We start from the raw sequence: 23,374 nt of genomic DNA on the forward strand, positions 1-23,374 counted from the left end.
ACTACCAGCCCAGCCCTTTGCACGCGCATGTGTGTGTGCGTGTGCGCTCAGTCTCCTCCGACTCTTTGCGACCCCATGGACTATAGCCTGCTAAGCTCCTCCATCCATGGGATTTTCCAGGCAATAATACTGGAATGGATTGCCATTCCCTCCTCAAGGGCATCTTCCTAACTTAGGAATCAAACCTGCATCTCCTGCACCAGTCAGCCCCTAGTGACCACTGTTTCATTTTTTTTTAAGTTTTTTTCTCAGTATTCTATTTTCTATCTCTATGAATTTGCCTAGTCTAGGCACCTTGTGTAAACATAGTCAATATTTGTTTTTTGTATATTTAGCTTCTTTGACTTAGCATGGTGTTTTCAAGGTTCATTCATGTTGCAGTGTGTTAGGATTTTGTTTCTTTTAGTCTGCATAATATTGCATCATAGGTATATTTGTTGTTCAGTCACTCAGTCGTGTCTGACTCTCTGACTCCATGGACTGTAGCACGCCAGGCCTCTCTGTCCTTCATCGTCTCCTGGAGCTTGCTTAAACTCATTGAGTCGGTGATGCAATCCAACCATCTTGTCCTGTCGTCCCCTTCTCCTCCTGCCTTCAATCTTCCCAGCGTCAGGGTCTTTTCTAATGAGCTGGCTCTTCACATTGGTGGCCAAAGTATTGGAGCTTCAGCATCAGTCCTTCCAATGAATATTTGATTGATTTTCTTTAGGATTGACCGATCTTGCTGTCCAAAGGACTCTCAAGAGTCTTCTCCAAGACCAGTTCAAAAACATCAATCTTTCGGTGCTTAGGCTTCTTTATGGTCCAAATCTCACATCCATACATGACTACTGGAAAAACCATATGGTGGAATTGCTCAGTCGTGTCTGACTCTTTGTGACTGCATGGACTGTAGCCCACCAGGCTCCTCTGTCCATGGGGTTTTCCAGGCAAGAGTACTGGAGTGGGCTGCCATTTCCTTCTCCAGGGGAATCTTCCTGACCCAGGGATTGAACCTGGGTCTCCCACATTGTAGACAGACGCTTTACCGTCTGTGCCACCAGGGAAATCCTCAAAAACCATAGCTTTGACTATATGGATCTTTGCTGGAAAAGTAATGTCTCTGCTTTTTAATATGCTGTCTAGGTTTGTTATAGCTTTTCTTCCAAGGAGCAAGCTTCCAAGTCTTTTAATTTAATGGCTGCAGTCATGATCCACAGTGACTTTGGAGCCCAAGAAAATAAAGTCTCTTACTGTTTTCATTGTTTCCCATCTGTTTGGCATGAAGTGATGGGACCAGATGCCATGGTCTTCGTTTTATTTTAATGTTGAGTTCTAAGCCAGCTTTTCACTCTCCTCTTTCACGTTCGTCAAGAGGCTTTTTAGTTCCTCTTCACTTTCTGCCATAAGGGTGGTGTTATCTACATATCTGACGTTATTGCTATTTCTACTGGCAATCTTGATTCCAGCTTGTGCTTCATCCAACCTGGCATTTCACATGATGTACTCTGCATATAAATTAAATAAGCAGGGTATATACCACGTGCTAAAAAAAATTCATCCTTCAGTGGACACTTGGGTTATTCCCAACTTTGGCTGTTGTGGTAACACTGTGAATAGGGGTGTATAGCATCTGTCCTTGCCCTCTTTTTTGAAAGGTTCTTTCTTTCTGTCTCTACACCTCTTATTACAGCCTCGGGGCGCACTCTGTACTTGTTTTTGAAGACAAAAACAGGTATGATTCAGCCAAAATGTGAGAACCATGTGATGATTCCCTCCTGACTCAGTTGATAATGAATTCACCTGCAATGTAGGAGACCCAGGTTCCATCCCTGAGTTGGGAAGACCCCCTGGAGAAGAAAATGGCAACCTACTCCAGTATTCTTCCTGCAAAATCCCATGGACAGAGAAGCCTGGTGGGCTACAGTGGGTTGTAAACAGTAGGCTACATCTTAAGGACTAAACCACCACATGTGGTAGCTAACAAGTTTAAAGGCACACAAAGCGGGCTTTAGGCATTGCTCCTAGAGACTGAGAGGCTTTCTTAGGTAGCAAGTATGAAATAAAATTCATATTTTATGGCAAAATAAGAAAAATTCAAACATAAAAAGCTTTCCCTGCCTCCCCCCTCCCAATTATGAATGACTCAAACTTGCTACGAGTCACTGGGATTCCATTTACTCCTTTAGCTACTCCTGTGACCAGTTGGATTTGGGTTTTAGGAGACTTAAGCTTATACAGTGTCAGCGGCCCTTAAATCAGAGCAAATACTTATAACAAGGTGCTGTGCTTAGTCACTCAGTCGTGTCCGACTTGTAACAAGACATCACATCAAATTAGTGGAGACATGGAGATTCAGACTCCTTGTCTTCTGAGGTATCTTTCGACAATTCATCAGAAATGCTCAATACTTAGAATTGCTTCCTGATTGCCAGCTGGCTTCCCCTGCACATCTGGAAGCCACTTTCAGAAGCGTTTCTCTTCCAGATGTCCAAACACGTAAGGTGCCCTGAAGATTAGCTACCTTCAATTTCATCCTGCCACTTACCAGGAGCATGTCATCTATTTCTGTGTGTCAAGCATCGAGCTTAGACTTATGCTTGTGCTTAGAATGGGTTGGGGGCTGAAAGTCTTATGTGCCGTAGGCCCCTCAATCTGACCGAAGGGCAAGAGTGGTTCAGAAAAGGGTGCGACAAGGCTGACGAACAAAAAACAAGGTGGAGTCCTGGCCTCCGGCGCAGAGGGCACTGTCTTTGACAGAGCTCGATCGAACACTCTGCTGAGGGTCGCGTTTCAAAGGAGGCCTTCTCCTCTGCCCAGTAACCTTCCCCAAGCAGAGCAGATGAGAAATCCGTCCGGACTTTGAAAATCAGTTTGCGATCCCACTTCCCTACACAAGGTGGGGCGTAGGAGGTGCCACAACCGGAACTTCCTTTGAGATAAAGAAAAAAGACGGAAGTAGGCCAGAAACACTTGCTCAGTATTTTGCCTCAAACCTGCTCTCCCTCCTACTTGCTACTGGAAGGGAGGTGCTTCACTGCTCCTTACCGCTGCAGGGAGTGCTGCGGCGGGTTCTGTGCGCAGGCTCAGTGATCAGCTCCGCCTCCCAACTACCTTTCGGCTTCCCTGTCGCTCCTCTGGTTTTTGGGCCCGGGCTTGACGCACTCTTGTACGTAACTGGGGGGCGGAGCCTTAGGAAGAAAGGCCTCTGAGACGGGGTCTCGCGAGAACATTCCCTCGCAGTTCTCGCGCTGCAGCTTTACTCCCGTCGCAACGAGATCTTTCGAGATCTTCTCCGCCCCCGCTACCGGCGCCCACTCTGCGGCCGCTGAGCCGGAGCCGGCCTGAGCAGTGCCCTCAGCGCGGCCCTCTTTCCAAGACCCTAGGCGCTCGCGTGGACCTTCGCACGTCCCCCACTATCCCAGGTCCCCCTGTCCCACGCGGCCAGCTTTCTGCGCGCCAGCCCCGCCGGGGTCCGTGTCTTGTCTTGCCGGCCGGACCTGGGCTGGAGCCTGAGCTGTAGCCGGCGCCATGTCGGTGGTGGGCATAGACCTGGGGTTCCAGAGCTGCTACGTCGCTGTAGCCCGCGCCGGCGGCATCGAAACGATCGCTAATGAGTACAGCGACCGCTGCACGCCGTGAGTGTGGGCCAGGCTAGCCGCGTGCACTGGGGGTGGGGAGGTAGAGCTTGTCCGGGCTGTGACCCTCGCTATTTGGGGAACGCGGACCGGGTGGTCACCTCCGTTCCGAGCCGAGGTTCCGGTAGGTAGGGGAACCCCACTGGGTTTTAGGTTATTAGGGCCTGCGACCCTTCTTGTGGGTCTGCACTAAGGGCGACGCCTTTTTCTTGTGACCGGCCGGCCGAACAAGGGCTCTCAGTGGCTCCTTGGACCCGCGGAGGCCATGGGTAGGAACTGGAGGGAAAGGCAGGCCTGGCATGTGGGATGGACCGATATTCTCTTTTAGAAGGCACATTATAGGCGCGGGGTGTACTAACGTTTTTTCAGGCCAGCAGAGTTCGGGGCTTTGCACACAGCAAGCGCTTAATAAAAGTTTAATTGAACCGCTTCTGGCCTCTGCCGGCAGGCGGTAAGACCATGCAGCGGCCAGTCCCACGTGAGTGGGGGTGGGGTGGCGCCGGGGAGAGAGAGAGCACCGGAGATCTCAAGATTGGGTTGGCACGGAAAGATTCAGAAAAAGATATAATAAAATCGATGCCTTTTGGATACCTTTAGCGTTCACTTTGGTTTTTCACGTCGCTTCAGTATATTGAACTGGGTTGGGTCATTTTCTGCTGTCCTGTGTGCATCCACCCCAACAGCGTTCCGCTTTTAGGGTAATATACATTCCAGCCAGGGTGTTGGCCCCAGTTGTTAATGAATGACTCAGGGGCTCACTCTAACTTTTAAAAGAACCTATAGTAAGTTATGGGACCGGTAAAGACAGCACTAAAAAAAATCATGACTCACCCAGGTTTTTCCTTGGATAGGGTAAGAAAGAATCTTCTTGTATACTTAGAGATACCTTTCAATCGTTGTCTTCCTTTGGACAAAATCTTTTAAGAAGTTTCGTAATTGTTTGTTTGGTTCTCATTGTGTCTCATTAAGGGCCTCTGTTCTAAGGCTCCTTTTTCACCCTGACTTCTGTTATGCTTCTTCAGCGATAGACTTCTGGCCAACTCGATTGCTCCGTTTACCAGACTAATCTTTACTACCCAGGGGGCTGACAACATTTTCCTTAAACTTACCAGATTTCTACCCCTTTTATTAGACCTAACCCAGGTGCTTCCCCGAAAACCCATCCCAGATTCAAAATCTCAGTTTGATGTTCCTTTCTCAATTTTATAGTTTTTAACAGCATTAACGAGATATAATTCACGTACCATACAGTTAACTCTTTCAAAGTGTACAATTTGGTTTTAGTGTAGTCACAATTATGCAACCATCAACACAATTTTAACATTTTCTTTACCCCACAAGAGAAACCCTGTACTCATTTTAACAGCCACAACCCGATCCCCCACCCTCCCATCTTCATAGTTTGTAATAGTGCGTCTGATGTGTATTTCCAGGCAAATGTATCGTACACTGAAGTTTAAGTATTTAAGCATTAATTTCCTATTTGTTACTGTCTTTCTGGATCCTGTTGTGCTTCATATGTAGAGATAGTTTTCCTCAAGGACTAGAGCACTGAGTTAGTAATGTAACTTTTTGGTCTTTTTCCCACCTAGAGTTGAGCATATTTTATTTAGCTCCAAAGGTAAGAATATCAAGTATTAGAACGAAGTGTTCCTGACCTTTCTTTTTTAGCCTCTTATGATGCCCCCTCTTTCGCCTTTAGACAAATAGAAACTGTAACAGTGTTACCGTGAATCTCATTATTTGGAACTGAAAGAGTTGTTTCAGAAAAGGATAGATACACCATGTAAGTGTGATAAAGAATGTTTATTTTTTATTTATTTATTTTTTTGATAATGCTTAAAAATAGTTTTCCTTATATCTCTTGGAAACTTAAATGCCATACATTCAAGTAATTTTTGGACTATGATCTTGCTTAGCTTCGATTTCTGTCTTGGAGTCTTTGGTTAAGTAGAACATGGGGGCAGAAAGGTGTTTTTTTTTTTTTTTTTTTAAAGTAGTGATTACCAAAGCATGGATTTATACCTCAGAGATACACAGGGACTGATGTAGGTTTGCTTGAGTGTGAGAGTGGAATGAAATGGAGGGTTGGGTATGAAGAAAAGAATGCATTTCAGATGAGATCGGGAGTGTTCAGGGTGGTATGGCAGTAGACATAACTGATTTCAATTTCTGGGTGCATCAGGATTTGATTTCCATTTTTGAGGAGCTAGTTGAATTTTACCTGGGAGAGATCCTTGCTTTCTCAGCAAATAAGATTCTTCCATCACGGACACATGGCTAGTGGGCAACACCAAATGTGTAATTACTGACTGTGGTAAGGACCCTGATGTATGGAAAACAGTGAAGGGGCACCTAATTTAAATGCATATGAGGTGGTGATGGAAGGCATTCTTAAAAAAGTCTCATTTAAGATGTAACCTGGAGGATGAATAGGGTTTTACCATGGAGATGTGTGGTGGGAGTGAGCAAGAGTTGTTTAGGCAGAAGAAATAGCAAGTGAGGAAGACCTGAACTTGGCACACTTGACACTACTGAGGGGATTATGGCCACCTGAAGGAAAGTTGACCTGAATTGGTTAGGCAGGGTGGATGAGATCATGGCAAGGCTTTGCAAATCATAGATTTTTAGGTGCATAGATTTTAGGTGGAAGGTGATTCAATTGGTACTTTAAAAATGTGATTGGCTTTTTTTGGTGGAGAGTGGATTTATTTGAGAAGGGCAAGAGAAGCCCGATGCACCCAATGATACTTAGGAGGCTACTGCAGTATTTGGTCCACGTGGGAGTTGCTGTTGCTCTCCACTGGTATGGAACCGGGAGGAAAGTGTGGGCGGCTTAGAGATAAACTGTGGAGTTCTAAATTATGAGTGTTGGCATTTTATGACCATAGGCTTTGGTATAAGATGGAAAGCCTATTTTTATATTTAGTTGGATTATTAAAATAGAAAGAGTACAACCTTAAAGCTTTGGAATTGAAATGTTAACGGACTGCCAAACTTTACAGGAGTTAGTTGGGCTGCATTATGCAAAATTTATAGGGTTATGAGTTACCTAAGAAAAGAATTCTGTGTATGAATAGTTTTTATTATCATTTTCATGGGCTTAATTCCTAATAAAACAGTATATTAGGAATTTGAAGAGATGAAATTGTCTATTAATAACTACTTGAGAGGGAAAGCTGAAAATAAGTACAGGTTCTGGTTAACTGGCAGATTAACTTCTGATACCTTATTTGTGCAAGAAAAGTGTTCCTCTCTAGAATAAATATCTACATGTTGTAGATCTGAGTAGAGCTGCAAGATGACTTGAATCTTTTGGGTTCAATGAAAAGGAAAGGTGATTTGTTAATTAAAGCTTTAGTCTACTTCCCATATCTAGTTGTGAAAGTTATCAAAGGAGTTTAAAAAAACCCATTTAAGAAGTAAAATAAAAGCTTGTATACAGAATTGGTGGGCATAGTCTACAGAAACTTTGTCATCAGGTTCTAGATTGGATTTCCGAAATTATAACTTTTTCCCTGACTTAACAAGATATTTGTTTGCCACAACAACAAAATAAAGTACTAAGTAAAATTGTTTCTTATCAAATTATTTGCTATCATATACATATAAATATATATATCATTTCATGACATTTTCTAGATTTATACAAATATAAATATACTTATACAAATATACATACAAATATAGATATATATGTATATTTGTAAAATATAAATACACCCATATAAACAAATAGGCTCATACAGTATTTTGTAAGTATTTCACTTATGTTTTAGACATCTTTCAGAGTCAGTAAATACGAATTCACCTCAAGAATATGAGAGTCCATATTATGACTTGAACATGCTTTACTCAAATGTTCAGGTGGTTTCTAAAATTTTTACAATTAGAAATAATCTTCAACAAGTAGTCTTTTATATTTATGTTTGCATGTTAATACTTTTAGTTTTGTTGGATAGATTTCCAGATGTTGGACAAAGGATATATATGCCTAGAATTTCAGTGCATATTGCCTGAATACTTTACAAAAATTTAAGAGATTAATTCATACCAGGAACGTAAGTGATTTCTCTGTTTCACTGGAGTTGGTGAGGATTATAAGTTAAAATTACATGAAGTATTTAAAATAATCCCTAAGTGTTTGTTAATACTATTATTATTTTTTGTATTTTTTATTATTTCTCTTTATTAATGGACTACATTGGGACAGACAGTAGAAGGAAATCTATGGAACTTTGCCTTTAGCACTTATCAGATATGTAGCTTTTAATGTGCAAATCTTATTGACTCAGGAGTTTAGTTCTTTAGGAACTGCATATCTTGCAAGTATGAGTTGTTCTGTTTGGGTACTTTCTAGCTCAGGGCTAACACAGTGATCATGGGATACACTAATAAATGTAACCATTTTCATGCCAGTTTTGCCATTGTCTCTTATTTAATAGTCTAAATACTATTGTGGGTTCTCTGTAAAACTTATTTTCTTATATTGTTTAAAACATTGAATTAGAACAACAGGTGTCTTCATATCCTGAGAACAGTTCTACACACACATATAAACATGAAGCTACCTTTTAAGGATCTGTGCCGGTTGCAGCTGTTCATAATATCCTATTAGAATGTGTGTAAATGTTTGGTCAGTGGTATTTCATACCCAGGAAGGAGAGCAACATTGTTACCTAGTTTAAATGGATTATTTTTTATAGGACTTAAAAGATTAGAGCAGAGATGTTTTGAACTTGATTTAAATTAACTTTTTGATGTCAACCTGTAATTTGGAATGGAGGAAAAGTAGTATCAGTCAAGTAGCAAGTGTCTTGAGTACTACTGTTTTTAGCAGCATTAAGTTGGCCTTGTGTGGAGTATAGAGGAACTGTAAGATAAAGAGCCCTGCTGTGGAGGGCTCTTCCAATCAGTCTAGTTGGAAGTACGAAAGCAAAAGTAAATAGAAGAAGGATAGAGTACAATTATGGGCGAAGGTATTAAGTACATACCTTAATTAAGTACAAGTTAAATGGAGAGGGAACATTAGTGGGGGATGGGATGATATGGAAAGGCAGGAGTGGGACTTGCAAATAGGATTAGAATACATGAAGACAGGATTGGGACAGTCTGAGTGAAGGTATAGAAGTAGGAATAAATCTAGAGGGTTTCGTAAGCAGTACAAAAGTATGTTTATGGATAGGATTTGGAGTTTGATAGTCCTGATTTTGAATGCTGGACTCTAATATTAGTTATGTTTCTAGGCACATAATGACTTTATTCAGTTCTTCATTTCCAAAGTTGGGTCAGTAATGGTTCTTTTCTCAGAGTGTTTGGGAGAAGCAAATGTAGAATGCTTAGCACACTGCCTCGCATAGAAAGGTTCAAAAATGAAAGCTGTAGAACAAGAGAATTTGACCTGCTTGGATGAAAGAGAGGCTTCCTGCCATACATGGGGATTCCATATAGGCTGTGTGCAAATTTTGAATATCCTGGTGAGTGGGAAGTGGTACACGTTTACTTTAAGTATCTGGTTTGCTATCAAAACTCGGACAGAATTATTCAGTCACTGAAGATTTTAGAGCGTGTTTGTTGAGAAACAAATTTACTGGGGGTATGTAGCTTCTGTTTTTAAAATAATTATTTATTAGGATTGCATAGGAATATTTACCTCAATGGTAGTGGTGGCCATTTATGGGGCGAGGGTTTTGGTTGCAGAGTTACTGATAATGCTTATTTTCTTCTTTACACTTTGCTAATTTTCTGCAATGAGATTGTTCTAGTGGTGGCCCCAATATCTGACCTAATCTTTTTGGGCCCTTTTCACATTTAAATATTTATAAGTGTAAGCTTGTAGTTGAAAAACCTCTGCAGTTAGTGCTGTTTAACATACTGATCTCTTTCAGTTGTCCTATTGAAAAGGAAATGGTAGAATTTTTATTCCTTATGATTTAAAGATGACTGAGTGGGTTTTAGTAAATAGTTTGAGAAGGTTAAGTAGAACTTCCAAGGCAAACTCTGGTATATTTTTGTCTTGTTTTGGCTGTGCTGCTCAGCTTGTGGAATCTCTGTTCCTTGACCAGTGATTAAACCCAGGCCACAGCAGTGAAAGCCCTGAATCCTAACCACTAAGCCATTGGGGAACTCCTTAGTTGGTATATTTTTTGTATAAAACTTCTAACTGTTGGAGGATTAATAGTAGCTAATATTATTTATGATGTGCCAGTCTCTAATAATAAAGTCCTTTAAAAGTGGATCTCTGATAGCTCAGTTGGTGCAGAATCAGCCTGCAATGCAGGAGGCCCAGGTTCGATTCCTGGGTCAGAAAGATCCACTGGAGATGGGAAAGGCTACCCACTCCAGTATTCAGGCCTGGAGAATTCCAACGGACTGTACAGTCCATTGGGTCGGAAAGAATTGGACACGACTGAGCGACTTTCACTTTCAAAAGTGGATCAACAAATTTAGTCCTTCGCGCAACCATATGTAATTTTCTCTATTTTAGAGATGAGCAAATTGAATTTCAGAGACATTAATTAACACAGGTCACACAGCTTGAAAGATAGAGAAGGGATTCAGACAGACCCATACTGTCTAATTCTAGAGCCTGAGCCCTTTTTTTTCACCTTCAAACTGTACATATGTTGTACTCAGTCAAGTTGACAGAGTGGAAAAGCCAAGGATTTCTTTCTGTAGTGTAATAGTTGGCTTGTTACAGAACTTTTTTAGAATGTAAGAATTATGTAATAATATATTAATGATTTTCTACAATATATGATAAGAGTGTGAACTCTGCCAGTACTTTACAAGAGTTATGCTTTGTTTGAGGTGTGATTGCTATATTATGTGGTAAAGATTGATGTTCCACTAGTGAGATTTGATTGCTTTGTAGCAGAAGTGGGGAACTGTTTGTAGCGTGTGCATGCATAGACAAATAAGAGGATGAATAATTTGAACTGAGACAAACTTGTATTCGGCTTTCCAAAATCTATGAAACACTTGCAAGCTGTTACTGTTAAGGCATATGTCGTTTTTAAGAGTAGGTGAAAATGTTCACTGACTTCAAAGAGAACATTGCTTAGAGCAGCTCTGCACAGTAGAACATTGTGTGATGGTGGAAGTATTCTACGTTTGCATTGCCCAAAGTCCAGTAAGTTGAAAGAGGTTGAAGTGATTAAGTTTTACTTGAGAGGGATGCATCACAAAGTGTGTGCTGTTTCTGGAAAATGAGTGAGATTTAGAAGGACCAGGGCATTTCAGGTGGCGAAAGTGATAGAGCAAAGTTGGAAGATTGGAAGACTGTCTGACTTTGTGTTGAGGCACTGTGCATGAGATGCAGCTGAAAAATGGGAGTGGGGTTGGAATTACGAGAGGTCTCAGGTTCCACATTAAGGAATCTGGACCCTATTGGTAATTCGTTTTGTTTGGAGGATAAGTAGAAACAAAACAGTTACCAAGGTAGAATAGAAAATTAAACCTTCAACAGGACATACAGTAAAGTTGGGGACATTAATTTTTTCGTTCTTAGAGCTTGTCCTGTTTTGAGGAGATGAAGGTTTGAAAACGGCTGCAGGAAACGAAGATAAATAATACGGACTTTTAGTTTTGTTGGGATACATCTTAGAAATTCAGATCTGCTGGCTTTTAGAAAGATGTATGTTTGCATGCATAGGCTAGAAGCAGTGGAGAGGGTGAATGGAGTGGATGAGATTACAGTGGGCAGTTTCCTAAAGGGCTTTATGGGCTGTGATATGCATGTGTGTTCAGTCACTCAGTCGTGTTCGACTCTGCCACCCCATGGACTGTAGCTGTCCAGGCTCTTCTGTCCATGGGATTCTCCAGGCAAGAATACTGGAGTGGGTTGTTGTGCCCTTCTTCAGGGGATCTTCATGACCCAGGGATCGAACCCACGTCTGTTATCTGCCACGTTGACAGGCAGGTTCTTGACTACTAGCACCACCATAGGAGAGACAGGTAAGTAGTACTCAGGAAATTTTTAAGTGATAGGTTGTCTGTTTGCAAAAAGGCTGATCTTGACACCTGTACTTCTTGAAGGGCTCTCCTGGCATGTTCCTGGCCCGTGGAGCTTAGAGTTCATAGGAAATCTCATGAGATCCCAGACTGTGCTGTATGGATACAGGGCATAGCTGCCTGTAACTGCTCTGGGAGTTGGAAAGGGCTGTTGAGGCACAGAGTAAGTTTATCTAAGTAAAACGGTTCTATTTAATTATTGTGTCAGATTTGGACCAAGGCAGTGTGGTGCTGGAGCTCTCATTCCTACTCATTCCACTCAGTGAGAAGAATTAAGGGTCCAGGGAGGCTAGGGAGATCAAAGCTAGCTAGAGTGTAAAGTATGGAGAAATGATCTATAGTCCTGACTCCTGTTGTTTTCAGATTTTATGACTTGGGATACATTTACCTATAATACCTTTTATTGGACTCAGTTTCCTCTTCTATATGGTAGAAATAAGATAGGGTGCTTATGAAGATTAAATAAGATAGTGCACATAAGCAGTTTATTACTTTAGTAATAATGTAGGAGTAGGAGAAGGGTTTCCTAACCTGAGGGGGAAATGGACTCTGGGAAGAACTTTGTCTTTTAGGATTTTTTGGGTGGCACGGGTGAATTTGATCTTAGTTTGAGAGAAATCTGCTACTGGAAAGGGAGGCAACGTGTGAATATGAGAGTAAAGGGAACACAGGCAAGGTTCCAGAGTGAAACATGGGGAGAAGCATAGAGGCCATGATTACAAAGGCATCAACTCCCAAGTATAACTGACTTTCTAAGCTTAAACAGTGTTTTAAAGTATTTATACCTTTAAGCAGGTATCAATTTTGCTTTCTAAAATAAGTGTCATATAGGTGAAACCAGCAGGCAGTATATGAATTGATTTGGAAGAATGTGTTCAGAAGTGGGAATGAAGTTCCTTGTCAGAAATTGAGTCTTTAAAAAAAAAAAATTGATTCCTTGGAAACTAGTTCTAGAAAAATAACTTTCCACATATTTACAATAAGATAAGAGTTGTTTTCAGGGCTTGTAGACTACTCTCTAGGCGAAGTTATGAGCTGTTTATAAAACACAAAGAACATTTAATTGATGTATTAATATGATAGCATATTGTTTTATGTTGGAATTTTGAACACCAGACTTGAAGAATTAGAGGATAGTGGAGACTGGTTAGTCCACCTCTCTCTAGTATTTTAGACAGATCATCATCTCAGACTTGTGCTTCAGCATCTCAGTGACAGAATTCCCATTATTCTAAGAAGCAGTGCATTCCATGGGCAGTTTTACTCAGTAGAAAGGTCAGCATCATAGACTCATTGTGTGCAGTTAAAAAACAGGGCTTTTTGGCTGAGACTCAGAAATCTTGTCTGCTCTGGTTTTGGATGTGATGTTGCAGTAAGGTTTAATGCTTAAATGTTTGTTTTATCTTTTAGGGCTTGCATTTCTTTTGGACCTAAGAATCGCTCAATTGGAGCAGCAGCTAAAAGCCAGGTAGAGTTCTGTTTTTTTCATACTTATTTCTGTGGTTGGGCCATCCTTCCCATGCAGCAGCTCTTTCAGTGCCCATTATGTGTGGAGCACGGGGAGCCTCTGTGTGTACAACTGAGAGACAAACCTATTCTCATGTACTTGAGTGAGAAGCTAAGAGCTTTTTAAAATAGCTTGAACAGTGGTCTGTTTAATGCAAACTACCAGGATGTATTTTACCTAGATATTGTTAAAGCAAGGTTTTACTTGTTCCTGAGTTGTTAACAATTTTTTTCCCCTGGGTATTTAAAATAATCCATAAAGTCTGTCTTGTTGAATTTTCATCTTACTCATATTTAGGGTCAGTGTTGTCTCTAGATTTGACCTTGTTCATCAAGGTTCTCAAGGAAGGAAAGCATACTTGGAGAAGCACATTTACCATTAGTTTACTTGTAAACCAGGAACCTGACTTATTTGCTTGTCTCTCAGTAACCAAAACAGCAGAACCTGAAGAGTTGTATTTTTCTCAGTGCCTGAAGTTGCTATAAAATTAAGGAGTTGCATGTTAGATGTTTCTGTAGTTCATTCTGGAGCAGCATAATAGAATGAATAACTGTCTTTTTCTGGACCAGTCTGGGCCTAAGATTTTTAAGCCCCCCCAAATGGTGCTTGATCAATTGATTTTTAATTAATTTGGGTGTTTTATAAATTGCAGAAAGTTCAAGATGTTTTAGGAGACAGCAGGTAGCAAATACAGAGCTGTTTTGGTTTTAAACTTGCTTTCATTATTGAGAATAGTTGTTATACTAAACTGGCTGCCTAGTTCTAGGTTGACATAGTTATTGTGATATTGGATTTCTTGGCAGCTTACTGAAGCAGAGCCTGACTTTGGAGGCCTCATATTGTTTTACAAAAGAACTTCTGTTTGTGCCTTTTGACATACTGGATTCAGAGGAGCTCTGTTGTTTTTCCTTGGGACTTGTTGCACTCACTTCTGCGTTGGGAAGAAGAGCCCATAAGTCTTGAGCAGAAATTCATTTTCAGTTTTTGAATATCTTTGCCAGCATTTTTTTCATAAATTACAGTAGTTTTTGTTAGAGATAAATTAGGAAACGCAGGTGTACAAGTATAAGGCATTTAGAAGTTAGCATACTACCATTGTCCAAAAATCACTGTTACTGTCTTAATATGTAACCTCTTATATTATAAGCATATAAATGTTTTTCTCCCCCACTCTAAGAAAGTGACATCATATCATATAGATACTTGTCTCCAGACTTCTAAAATAATTTATCCATTGTATGGATAGACTGTAATTTATTTACTCATTTCCCTGTCATTGACCCTCTCGGCTCTTACCAGTTTCCTGTTTTGATAAGTAATACTCTGTCAGTTTATTTACATTTATCTTTAACAGATGCTTAGTGTCATCTGTTTTTTCTTTATGGTAAGTTTCATTCGCTAGAATAACTGAATTAATATATACTGTTGGATTGACTCCTGGAAAGTTTGAATCACAAACGACAGGTAATTTTAAAAGATAAAAACTATTTAATGTAAATATTCATTAGAAGTTGAATAACAGGAAATATTTTTACAAGGGTAATGATCTGTCTTAGTGAGAAAGTAAGACAAACTGGGCTGTGGTCCTAGCCTGCCACTGTGTGACCTGTATAGGTCCATCACTCCTCACTTCAGAAGGCACCATTTATAAAGGTTTAGTGCTGAAGGAAACAAAACTAGGAAGGAAAGTTTGGCATGAAAAGGATTCTAATTTAATCTTGAAAGTTTTGAATCTCCCCCTCCCCCATTTAATTGCTGTTATAATAGTCTTTCTACTCTTTGATATCCTTTCTCTTAGGTAATTTCCAATGCAAAGAACACAGTCCAAGGATTTAAAAGATTCCATGGCCGAGCATTCTCTGATCCATTTGTGGAGGCAGAAAAATCCAAACTTGCATATGATATTGTGCAGTTGCCCACTGGGTTAACAGGTATAAAGGTAAGGTTCTGAAGATAATGCCTTATGATTGAAAAACAGTATTTTATGTTATCAGATCAGTGTATAGAAGTGAGTAGCCATTCCCTTCTCCAGGGGATCTTTCCAACCCAGGGGTCGAACCCAGGTCTCCCATATTGCAAGCTGATTCTTTACCAGCTGAACCACAAGGGAAGTCCAAGAATACTAAAGTGGATAGCCTATCCCTTCGCCAGCAGATCTTCCTGATCCATAAATTGAACCGGAATCTCCTGCATTGCAGGCGGATTCTTTACCAACTGAGCTATGAGGGAAGCCCTTGAGAATGTTACCAGATCAATGTATATCATACCATTCTAGTTTTAACTTGTAATGAAAATTGTTACAAATGCTTTGGGAAGTCTTGCTGGTGAAGACCATTTGGCATTTTTTTTTTTTTTTAAATGATCTGGCTTTTATTTGGGAGCCATAGGTGGCACTGTTAATAGGGGTTGGACAGATAGGTGGTGACGATGTGAAGTTAACTTCTTGTCTTGTTTTCTAATGCCCAGTAGTCTTTCTGGTATGATTTTAGTGAGTGATTACTGGAGGAACAAGAAAAGAAATCAACACTTTAAAGTCACTCCCAGATATGTAGTCATACTCTCGACAGTAGGATTGGAAAACGGTGTTGTTCTTTTGGAGAAAAGGGAGTTTAGTCTTTGCTATCTCTGGAATATCTAGGAGAATCTCTTTGTGAAGCATGAAGTGAGCTGATCATTCAAAAAGATGAGAGGCTGAGCAATGGGTATGGTGAACACATCTGTCTCTTGCACTCAGGTGGTAAAAGGAATCCAGAAGTATGTTTGAGCTTTCCAGGCAACCGAGTTTAGAGAGAGGAGATTTGATTTTTGAGACACCCCATTTGGAGAAGTAAGGATCATGGGAACAGGTTCAAGTCCAAGAGATGTTGAAAATCGTGGGAAAAAGATAGTCAGTTTTGCGGTTGTAGCTGAGAATTCAGTTGAATTTGAAAGTAAAGATTTCTGATAACTGAAAAAGGATCACTGGATTTACTTAGGGTGTTTTCAGCAGTAATTTTAAAACAGTTTTAATGGGCCTAATGATGGATAAAGAAGTGCAGAGGAGGAAGAAAAGGAAACAGAGGTGAGGAAATTGCTTAATAGTTAAGAAAGAAATAGGGTGGGTATTGGCAGATTTAATCAGAAGAGCCAAAGGAGGAAGAGAGACTAGGGAGAACACCTGTGGATCCAAGTATGAGGCTGGAGGAATTTTGGAATATTTACATGAGAAAAGGTAGCTTTGAAAGGCTCACCGGGAGGATATATATTTTCCTGTCTGTATCAGGAAGGTGAGAAACTGTTCTAAACCAGAATAAATGATGGTTGGGTTTGGGAGGGAGAACGTGAGAAGATGGTGGTCAAGTTGGAGCAGGAGCTGAAAGTACAGAGTTGACATTTTTTGGTCTGTATTGTAGTTGGGAAGTATGGACATGTGAAATAGGACCTTAGGCAGTCTTTTCAGCATTTACAGTTTGTAACTCTTGTCAGAATTTCATACCTTTATGCAGGGTGTAGGATATCTTGAAGGTGTCAACAATTATTTATTTTGTCAGGTCTACCCTTGATGTTGGGGCTAAGGTCAGTTCAGTCGTTCAGTCGTGTCCTACTCTTTGTGGCCCCATGGACTGCAGCATGCCAGGCTTCCCTGTCCATCACCAGCTCCTGGAGCTTGCTGAAACGCATGTCCATCGAGTCAGCAGTGAACAGATCTGACAAAAACTATTGCCTTAGATTGGATCGTAATTGAGGTGATGATTATAAAGTCAACACAGTGAGCAAAGTAAAATATACATAATATGTTAGATGATAAAATAGTTTCCACCACCAGGCCCTTTAATGGAGGGGCAGTGTGGGTTATGGTGAGTTACACACCAGTTCGCTTCTCCCAGGTAGTTGTCTCAAGTTTTGTTGGTGGTCAGAACATACCACTGACATAGTGGTCCTCATGGACACAGATGAAAGGAGCAGTGACCCTACAAGAGACTGACTCAGACTTGCCTGTGAGTGTCCAGGAGTCTCTGGAGGAGGTGTGAGTCGGCGGTGGCCTGCTGCAGGGTTGGGGACACTGAGTGTGGCAGTGTGTGCATGGGACCTTTTGAAGGAGGTCACCATTACCTTCATTACTTCCACCACAGTTTGGTCTCAGGTCAAACAACAGGGAGGGAACACAGCCCTGCTCATCAACAGAAAATTGGATTAAAGATTTACTGAGCATGGCCCTAACCATCAGAACAAGACCCAGTTTTCCCCATAGTCAGTGTCTCCCATCAGAAGCTTCCATAAGCCTCTTATCCTTTCCTGTCGGAGGGCAGACAGAATGAAAACCACAATCACAGAAAACTAATCAAACTGATCACATGGACCACAGCCTTGTCTGTCTCAATGAAACTATAAGCCATGCTGTGTAGGGCCGCCCAAGACAGACGGGTCATGGTGGAGAGTTCTGACAAAATGTGGTCCACTGGAGAAGGGAATGGCAAACCACTTCAGTATTCTTGCCTTGAGAACCCCATGAAAATATGAAAAGACAAAAAGATATGACACTGAAAGATGAACTCCCCAGGTCAGTAGGTGCTCAATATGCTACTGGAAAAGAGTGGAGAAATAACTCCAGAAAGAATGAAGAGATGGAACCAAAACAAAAACAACACTCAGTTGTAGATATTAATGGTGATGAAAGTAAAGTCCGATGCTGTAAAGAACAATGCCAGCAAGGTAATGCTCAAAATTCTCCAAGCTAGGCTTCAACAGTACGTGAGCTGAGAACTTCCAAATGTTCAAACTAGGTTTTGAAAAGGCAGAGGAACCAGAGATCAAATTGCTAACATCCCTTGAATCACAGAAAAAGCAAGAGAGTTCCAGAAAAACATCTACTTCTGCCTTATTGACTATGCCAAAGCCTTTGACTATGTGCATCACAGCAAACTGTGAAAAATTCTTCAGGAGATGGGAATACCAGACTACCTACCTGCCTCCTGAGAAATCTGTGCAGGTCAAGAAGCAACAGTCAGAACCGGACATGAAACAACAGACTGGTTCCACATCAGGAAAGGAGTATGTCAAGGCTGTATATTGTCACCCTGCTTATTTAACTTATATGAGGAGTAAGTACATCATGTGAAATGCCGGGCTGGATGAAGCACAAGCTGGAATCAAGATTGCTGGGAGAAGTATCAGTAACCTCAGATATGCAGATGACGCCACCCTTATGGCAGAAAGTAAAGCAGAACTAAATAGCCTCTTGATGGAAAAGTTGGCTTGAAACTCAACATTCAGAAAACTAAGATCATGGCATCCAGTCCCATCACTTCATGGCAAATAGATGGGGAAACAGTGGAAACAGTGACAGACTTTATTTTTTTGGGCTCCAGAAGCACTGCAGATGGTGTCTGCAGCCATGAAATTAAAAGATGCTTGCTCCTTGGAAGAAAAGCTATTACCAGCCTAGACAGCATATTAAAAACCAGAGACTTGACTTTACCAACAAAGGTCTGTCTAGTCAAAGCTATGGTATTTCCAGTAGTCATAGATATATGGATATGAGAGTTGGACTGTAAAGAAAGACGAAGAATTGATGCTTTGGAACTGCGGTGTTGCAGAAGACTTGAAAGTCCCTTGAACTGCAGGGGTATCAAACCAGTCAATCCTAAAAGAAATCAGTCCTGAATATTCATTGGAAGGACTGATGCTGAAGCTGAAACTCTAATACTTTGATGTGAAGAACTGACTCATTTGAAAAGACCCTGATGCTGGGAAAGATTGACGGCAGGAGGAGAAATGGATGACAGAGGATGAGATGGTTGTATGGCATCACTGACTTGATGGATATGTTTGAGCAGCTCCGGGAGTTGGTGATGGATAGGGAAGCCTGGCATGCTGCAGTCCATGGGGTTGCAAAGAGTCAGACATGACTGAGCTTCTGAATTGAACTGAATCTCATCTCCAGGTATCCTGGTTGGTAAGCACGTTAACAAGCTAAAAGTGACCTTTGAATTATTTTTTGCTTCCAAAACTAGCTTTCTTAATTTCCTCTTGAGATAATGTTACACTGATGATTTAGAAATTATTCATTTTAGGTTTTTAGGACATGAAGAAATACAGTTAAGTTTAGATCCTTTTGTTTTTTATTGCAGGTGAAATATATGGAGGAGGAACGTAGTTTTACCACGGAGCAGGTGACTGCCATGCTTTTATCCAAACTGAAGGAGACAGCAGAAAGTGTTCTTAAGAAGCCTGTTGTGGACTGTGTTGTTTCGGTAAGTTTCATCCCTGCACATTATTAGGGTCTGTGAAGAAGCAGAAAGAAGAAAGCTGTTAATTGAAAATAAAATTGCTTTTTGTCTTAGGTGGCAATCATTATTATAAGAACTTTTCAGACTGGTTCTGATATTCTTGAATATTTTTTTTCCTTCCCTAGTTTTTGCCCTTGCTTCTATTACTCTGTCTGTTTAAAGGCTTCTCTCTGACTAAGCCTGCTGCTTCCTGGATTCCTTCTAGCACCCTGCATAGTGCCTGGTACATGGTAGCCTCTTGTTTGTTGAATTAGTTGAATACTCTCAATAAGAAATGTTTTTTCTCTATTCCTGTCTCTGTATCTTTGCTGTTTTTATATCCAGCACTAAAGGCAAGACAGCAGTAGACTTCACCTTGAAATTTCCACTTGCCTATTTAGATGGAAGCCTGGCTGTTTATAGCTTTGTGCTTGTAGTATGGTGGCGTCCTTAGGGACTGTTGAAATTTAGGTGGTTGAATTTGCTTTTCCAGTGAATTTCCTCATTCTGCAGTTGTTATCTGATATTTTAGCTCTTTGGTTTCTTTTGTCTTTCAAATTTTTATTAAATTTTTTTTTTTGACGTATAACTGATGTAAAGTGTGTAATTTCTCCTGTATAGCAAAGTGACTTGGTAATAAATTTATATATGTATACATGTAATGTGTTAGTCGCTAAGTTGTATCTGACTCATTTGCTACCCCATGGACTGTAGCCTGCCAGGCCCCTCTGTCCATGGAATTCTCCAGGCAGGAAGACTGGACTGTGTTGTTGTTCCCTTCTCTAGGGGATCTTCCCCACCCGGGATGGAACCCAGGTCTTTTGCATTGCAGGCAGATTCTTTATCGTCTGAACCACCAGGGAAGCCCCATATGTGTGTGTGTGTGTGTGTGTGTGTGTGTGTGCGCGTATGTGCATATATATATATATATTGCTTTCCATTATGATTTGTGACAGGATATTGAACATAGTTCCCTGTGCTGCACAGTAGAACTTTGTTGTTTATTGGCCTGTTTTGTCTTAATTTTGGTGCGCTGATTGGCAAAGCAGTTGGGCTTATTTCACCCCATAGTCTTTGTCTGATGGAGTTCTTGTTTCTTGGCTATCTAGTAAAATCATACTGACTTTTGTCAGGAAGAATTGGATTATGGCCCATAACCCACATTTGGAGGATGCAAAGAAGAATGCTACTTCCTTTGAAGAGCTCAGATTCAATACAGGCACTGTGTTTCTTAGATGGTTTCTGCTTTCCCCCAAATCTCTAGTGGACTTTCAGATTTCAGTGGACATTTTCCCCACCTACTGTCCTAACTTTGATTCTGAATTTTGCTCTGTATTTCAGTTCAGTTGCTCAGTTGTGTCCGACTCTTTGTGACCCCATGCAGGGCAGCATGCCAGGTTTCTCTATCACCAACTCCCGGAGTCTACCCAAACCCATGTCCATTGAGTCAGTGATGCCATCCAACCATCTCATCCTCTCTTGTCCCCTTCTCCTCCTGCCCTCAATCTTTCCCAGCATCAGGGTCTTTTCAAATGAGTCAGCTTTTCGCATCAGGTGGCCAAAGTATTGCAGTTTCAGCTTCAACATCAGTCCTACCAATGAACACCCAGGACTGATCTCCTTTAGGATGGACTGGTTGGATATCCTTGCAGTCCAAGGGACTCTCAAGAGTCTTCTCCAACATCAAGTTCAAAAGCATCAATTCTTCGGCACTCAGCTTTCTTTATAGTCTAACTCTCACATCCATACATGACCACTGGAAAAACCATAGCTTTGACTAGATGGACCTTTGTTGACAAAGTAATGTCTCTGCTTTTCAATATGCTGTCCAGGTTGGTCATAACTTTCCTTCCAAGGAGTAAGCATCTTTTAATTTCATGGCTGCAATCACCATCTGCAGTGATTTTGGAGCCCAGAAAAATAAAGTCATCCACTGTTTCCCCATCTATTTGCCATGAAGTGATGGGACCGGATGCCATGATCTTTATTTTCTGAATGTTGAGCTTTAAGCCAACTTTTTCACTCTCTCCTTTCACTTTCATTGAGAGACTCTTTAGTTCTTCACTTTTTGCCATAAGGGTGGTGTCATCTGCATATCCGAGGTTATTGACATTTCTCCCGGCAGTCTTGATTCCAATTTGTGCTTCCTCCAGCCCAGTGTTTCTCATGATGTACTCTGCATATAAGTTAAATAAGCAGGGTGACAAAATTTGCTCTGTATAGAGGTAAATTTTATCTAAAATGGCAAGACTGCCTGAGCTGCTTTTCCAGCTTTTGGGATCCAGTTAAAAGGTGATGGATTAAGTTATGTGTTGAGGGTCCTGGAGAATTTTGGTGATTTGCTTGGAGAGTTTACAAGACTCAGAATAAAACCATATTCATGGCTAAGATTTATTGTAGTGAAAGGATGCAAAGCAGAATCAGTAAAGGGAAATCGTATGTGGAGAACATATGGAGGAAACCAGCTAAAAGCTTCCAAGAGTCCCCATCCATGGGCGTTGGACCAGAGTGCTTAATTCCTCCAACAACAAGTTGTAACAACACATGTGAAATGTTATATACCAGGGGAGTTTGGCCTGAGGCTCAGAGTCCAGGATTTCTGTTGGAGGTCATTCACAAAGGCATGCTATACCTTGGATGTACCAAAATGTGAGAATTCCAGAAGGAAATTTAAGTATAAAAACATAAACTACGTTGTACAAACAGTTTAGGCACAGTGAGCCACTCTTATAATTTAGGGAAGTTTTTCTGTCGCTTTGGGGAACTACTTGTCCTTCAGGTCCCTGGATTCAGGGAAGGGCTGACCTTGCCGGCGGGCTTGTCTGAGGACTGGTCTCTGGCCTATGTGTGCACTCTCTTCCGTGCAGTTGCTGCTCCAGCCTTTGGTGCTGTGGTGGTATCTGACCGCTCCGTAAATAGGGCCTGGGTGTATTTTGCTCTGTTTGTAAATTGATGATTGTTAAATATAAGTTGTATATTTTGGGAAAGCTAATAATAGCCCTCAAGTTTGAATCAAATCACATGTATAAAAGGGTGTATGGGAAGCTTTAGCACCTCTGCTACCTAGTAAGTAGATTTTCCTTCCCAGAGATTACTAGTTTTACCATTTTGTTACAGATCTTTCCAGAGGTTTTTATGTACCCGAGCAAGTAAGTACAGGTCTGTCTGTATTTTTATTTTTCTTTTAAGAAATTTTGGACGGCTTCTTACTTGTTTCATAGCATTAGAGAGGTGCTTCGTTCCATGTCGTGGAGCAGAATGTCCCAGTTTACGCATGTGCCATAATCTATTAATATTTAACTGTAGTCTCTTTTTTGGGGGGTTTCCCTGGTGGCTCAGCTGGTAGTGAATCCTCCTGCACCAGAGGAGACCCTGGTTCGGTTCCGGGTCGGGAAGCTCCCCTGGAGAAGGGATAGGCTCCCTACTCCAGTATTCATGGGCTTCCCTGGTAGTTCAGAATCCACCTGCAATGCAGGAGACCTGGCTTTGATTTCTGCGTTGGGTAGATCCCCTGGAGGAAGGCATGGCAACCCACTCCAGTATTCTTGCCTGGATAATCCCTATGGACAGAGGAGCCTGGTGGGCTACAGTCCATGGGGTCGAAAAGTCGGATACAACTGAACAACTAAATACAGAACACAGCATGGTCTCTTTTTGTTGGACATCTCGGTTACTTCCCGATTTTGTCTTTTTAATTGCAAAGAATACTATAGTGAGTAAAAGTTGGACAAATACATTTTGCTCTTACATGATAAGTTTGTAGGTTATAGGCTAACTTCCTAGAAGTGCAATTGCTGGGACTGAGGATACATATGTTTTAAATTTTAACACCTATTGTGTAATTGCCCTTTAGAGAATTTGTACTAATTTATATTTATGTCAGCAGTGCACAAGAGGGCTTGTTTGACCACAGCCTCATCAGCTCAGCTTGTTTGTCAGATAATTCTGACCAATGAATAATGGTAGCAAAGTATGTGTGATTTTAATAT

General features: G+C 41.1%; 1 protein-coding gene across 1 annotated transcript in view; it reads left to right on the plus strand.

Moving 5' to 3' along the window:
• Positions 1 to 3,231: 3,231 nt before the first annotated feature.
• HSPA4 (heat shock protein family A (Hsp70) member 4) overlaps positions 3,232 to 23,374 on the plus strand; it is a 49,940-nt gene continuing 29,797 nt past the window's right edge. The window contains exons 1-4 of the mRNA XM_043912768.1: positions 3,232 to 3,617; positions 13,041 to 13,098; positions 14,936 to 15,076; positions 19,248 to 19,370. Coding sequence (XP_043768703.1) covers positions 3,511 to 3,617; positions 13,041 to 13,098; positions 14,936 to 15,076; positions 19,248 to 19,370 — 429 coding nt within the window. The 5' untranslated portion in view covers positions 3,232 to 3,510. The remainder of the gene's footprint in view (positions 3,618 to 13,040; positions 13,099 to 14,935; positions 15,077 to 19,247; positions 19,371 to 23,374) is intronic.

Source organism: Cervus elaphus, chromosome 9, assembly GCF_910594005.1.
Source record: "Cervus elaphus chromosome 9, mCerEla1.1, whole genome shotgun sequence".
NCBI classification, from domain to species: Eukaryota; Metazoa; Chordata; class Mammalia; order Artiodactyla; family Cervidae; genus Cervus; species Cervus elaphus.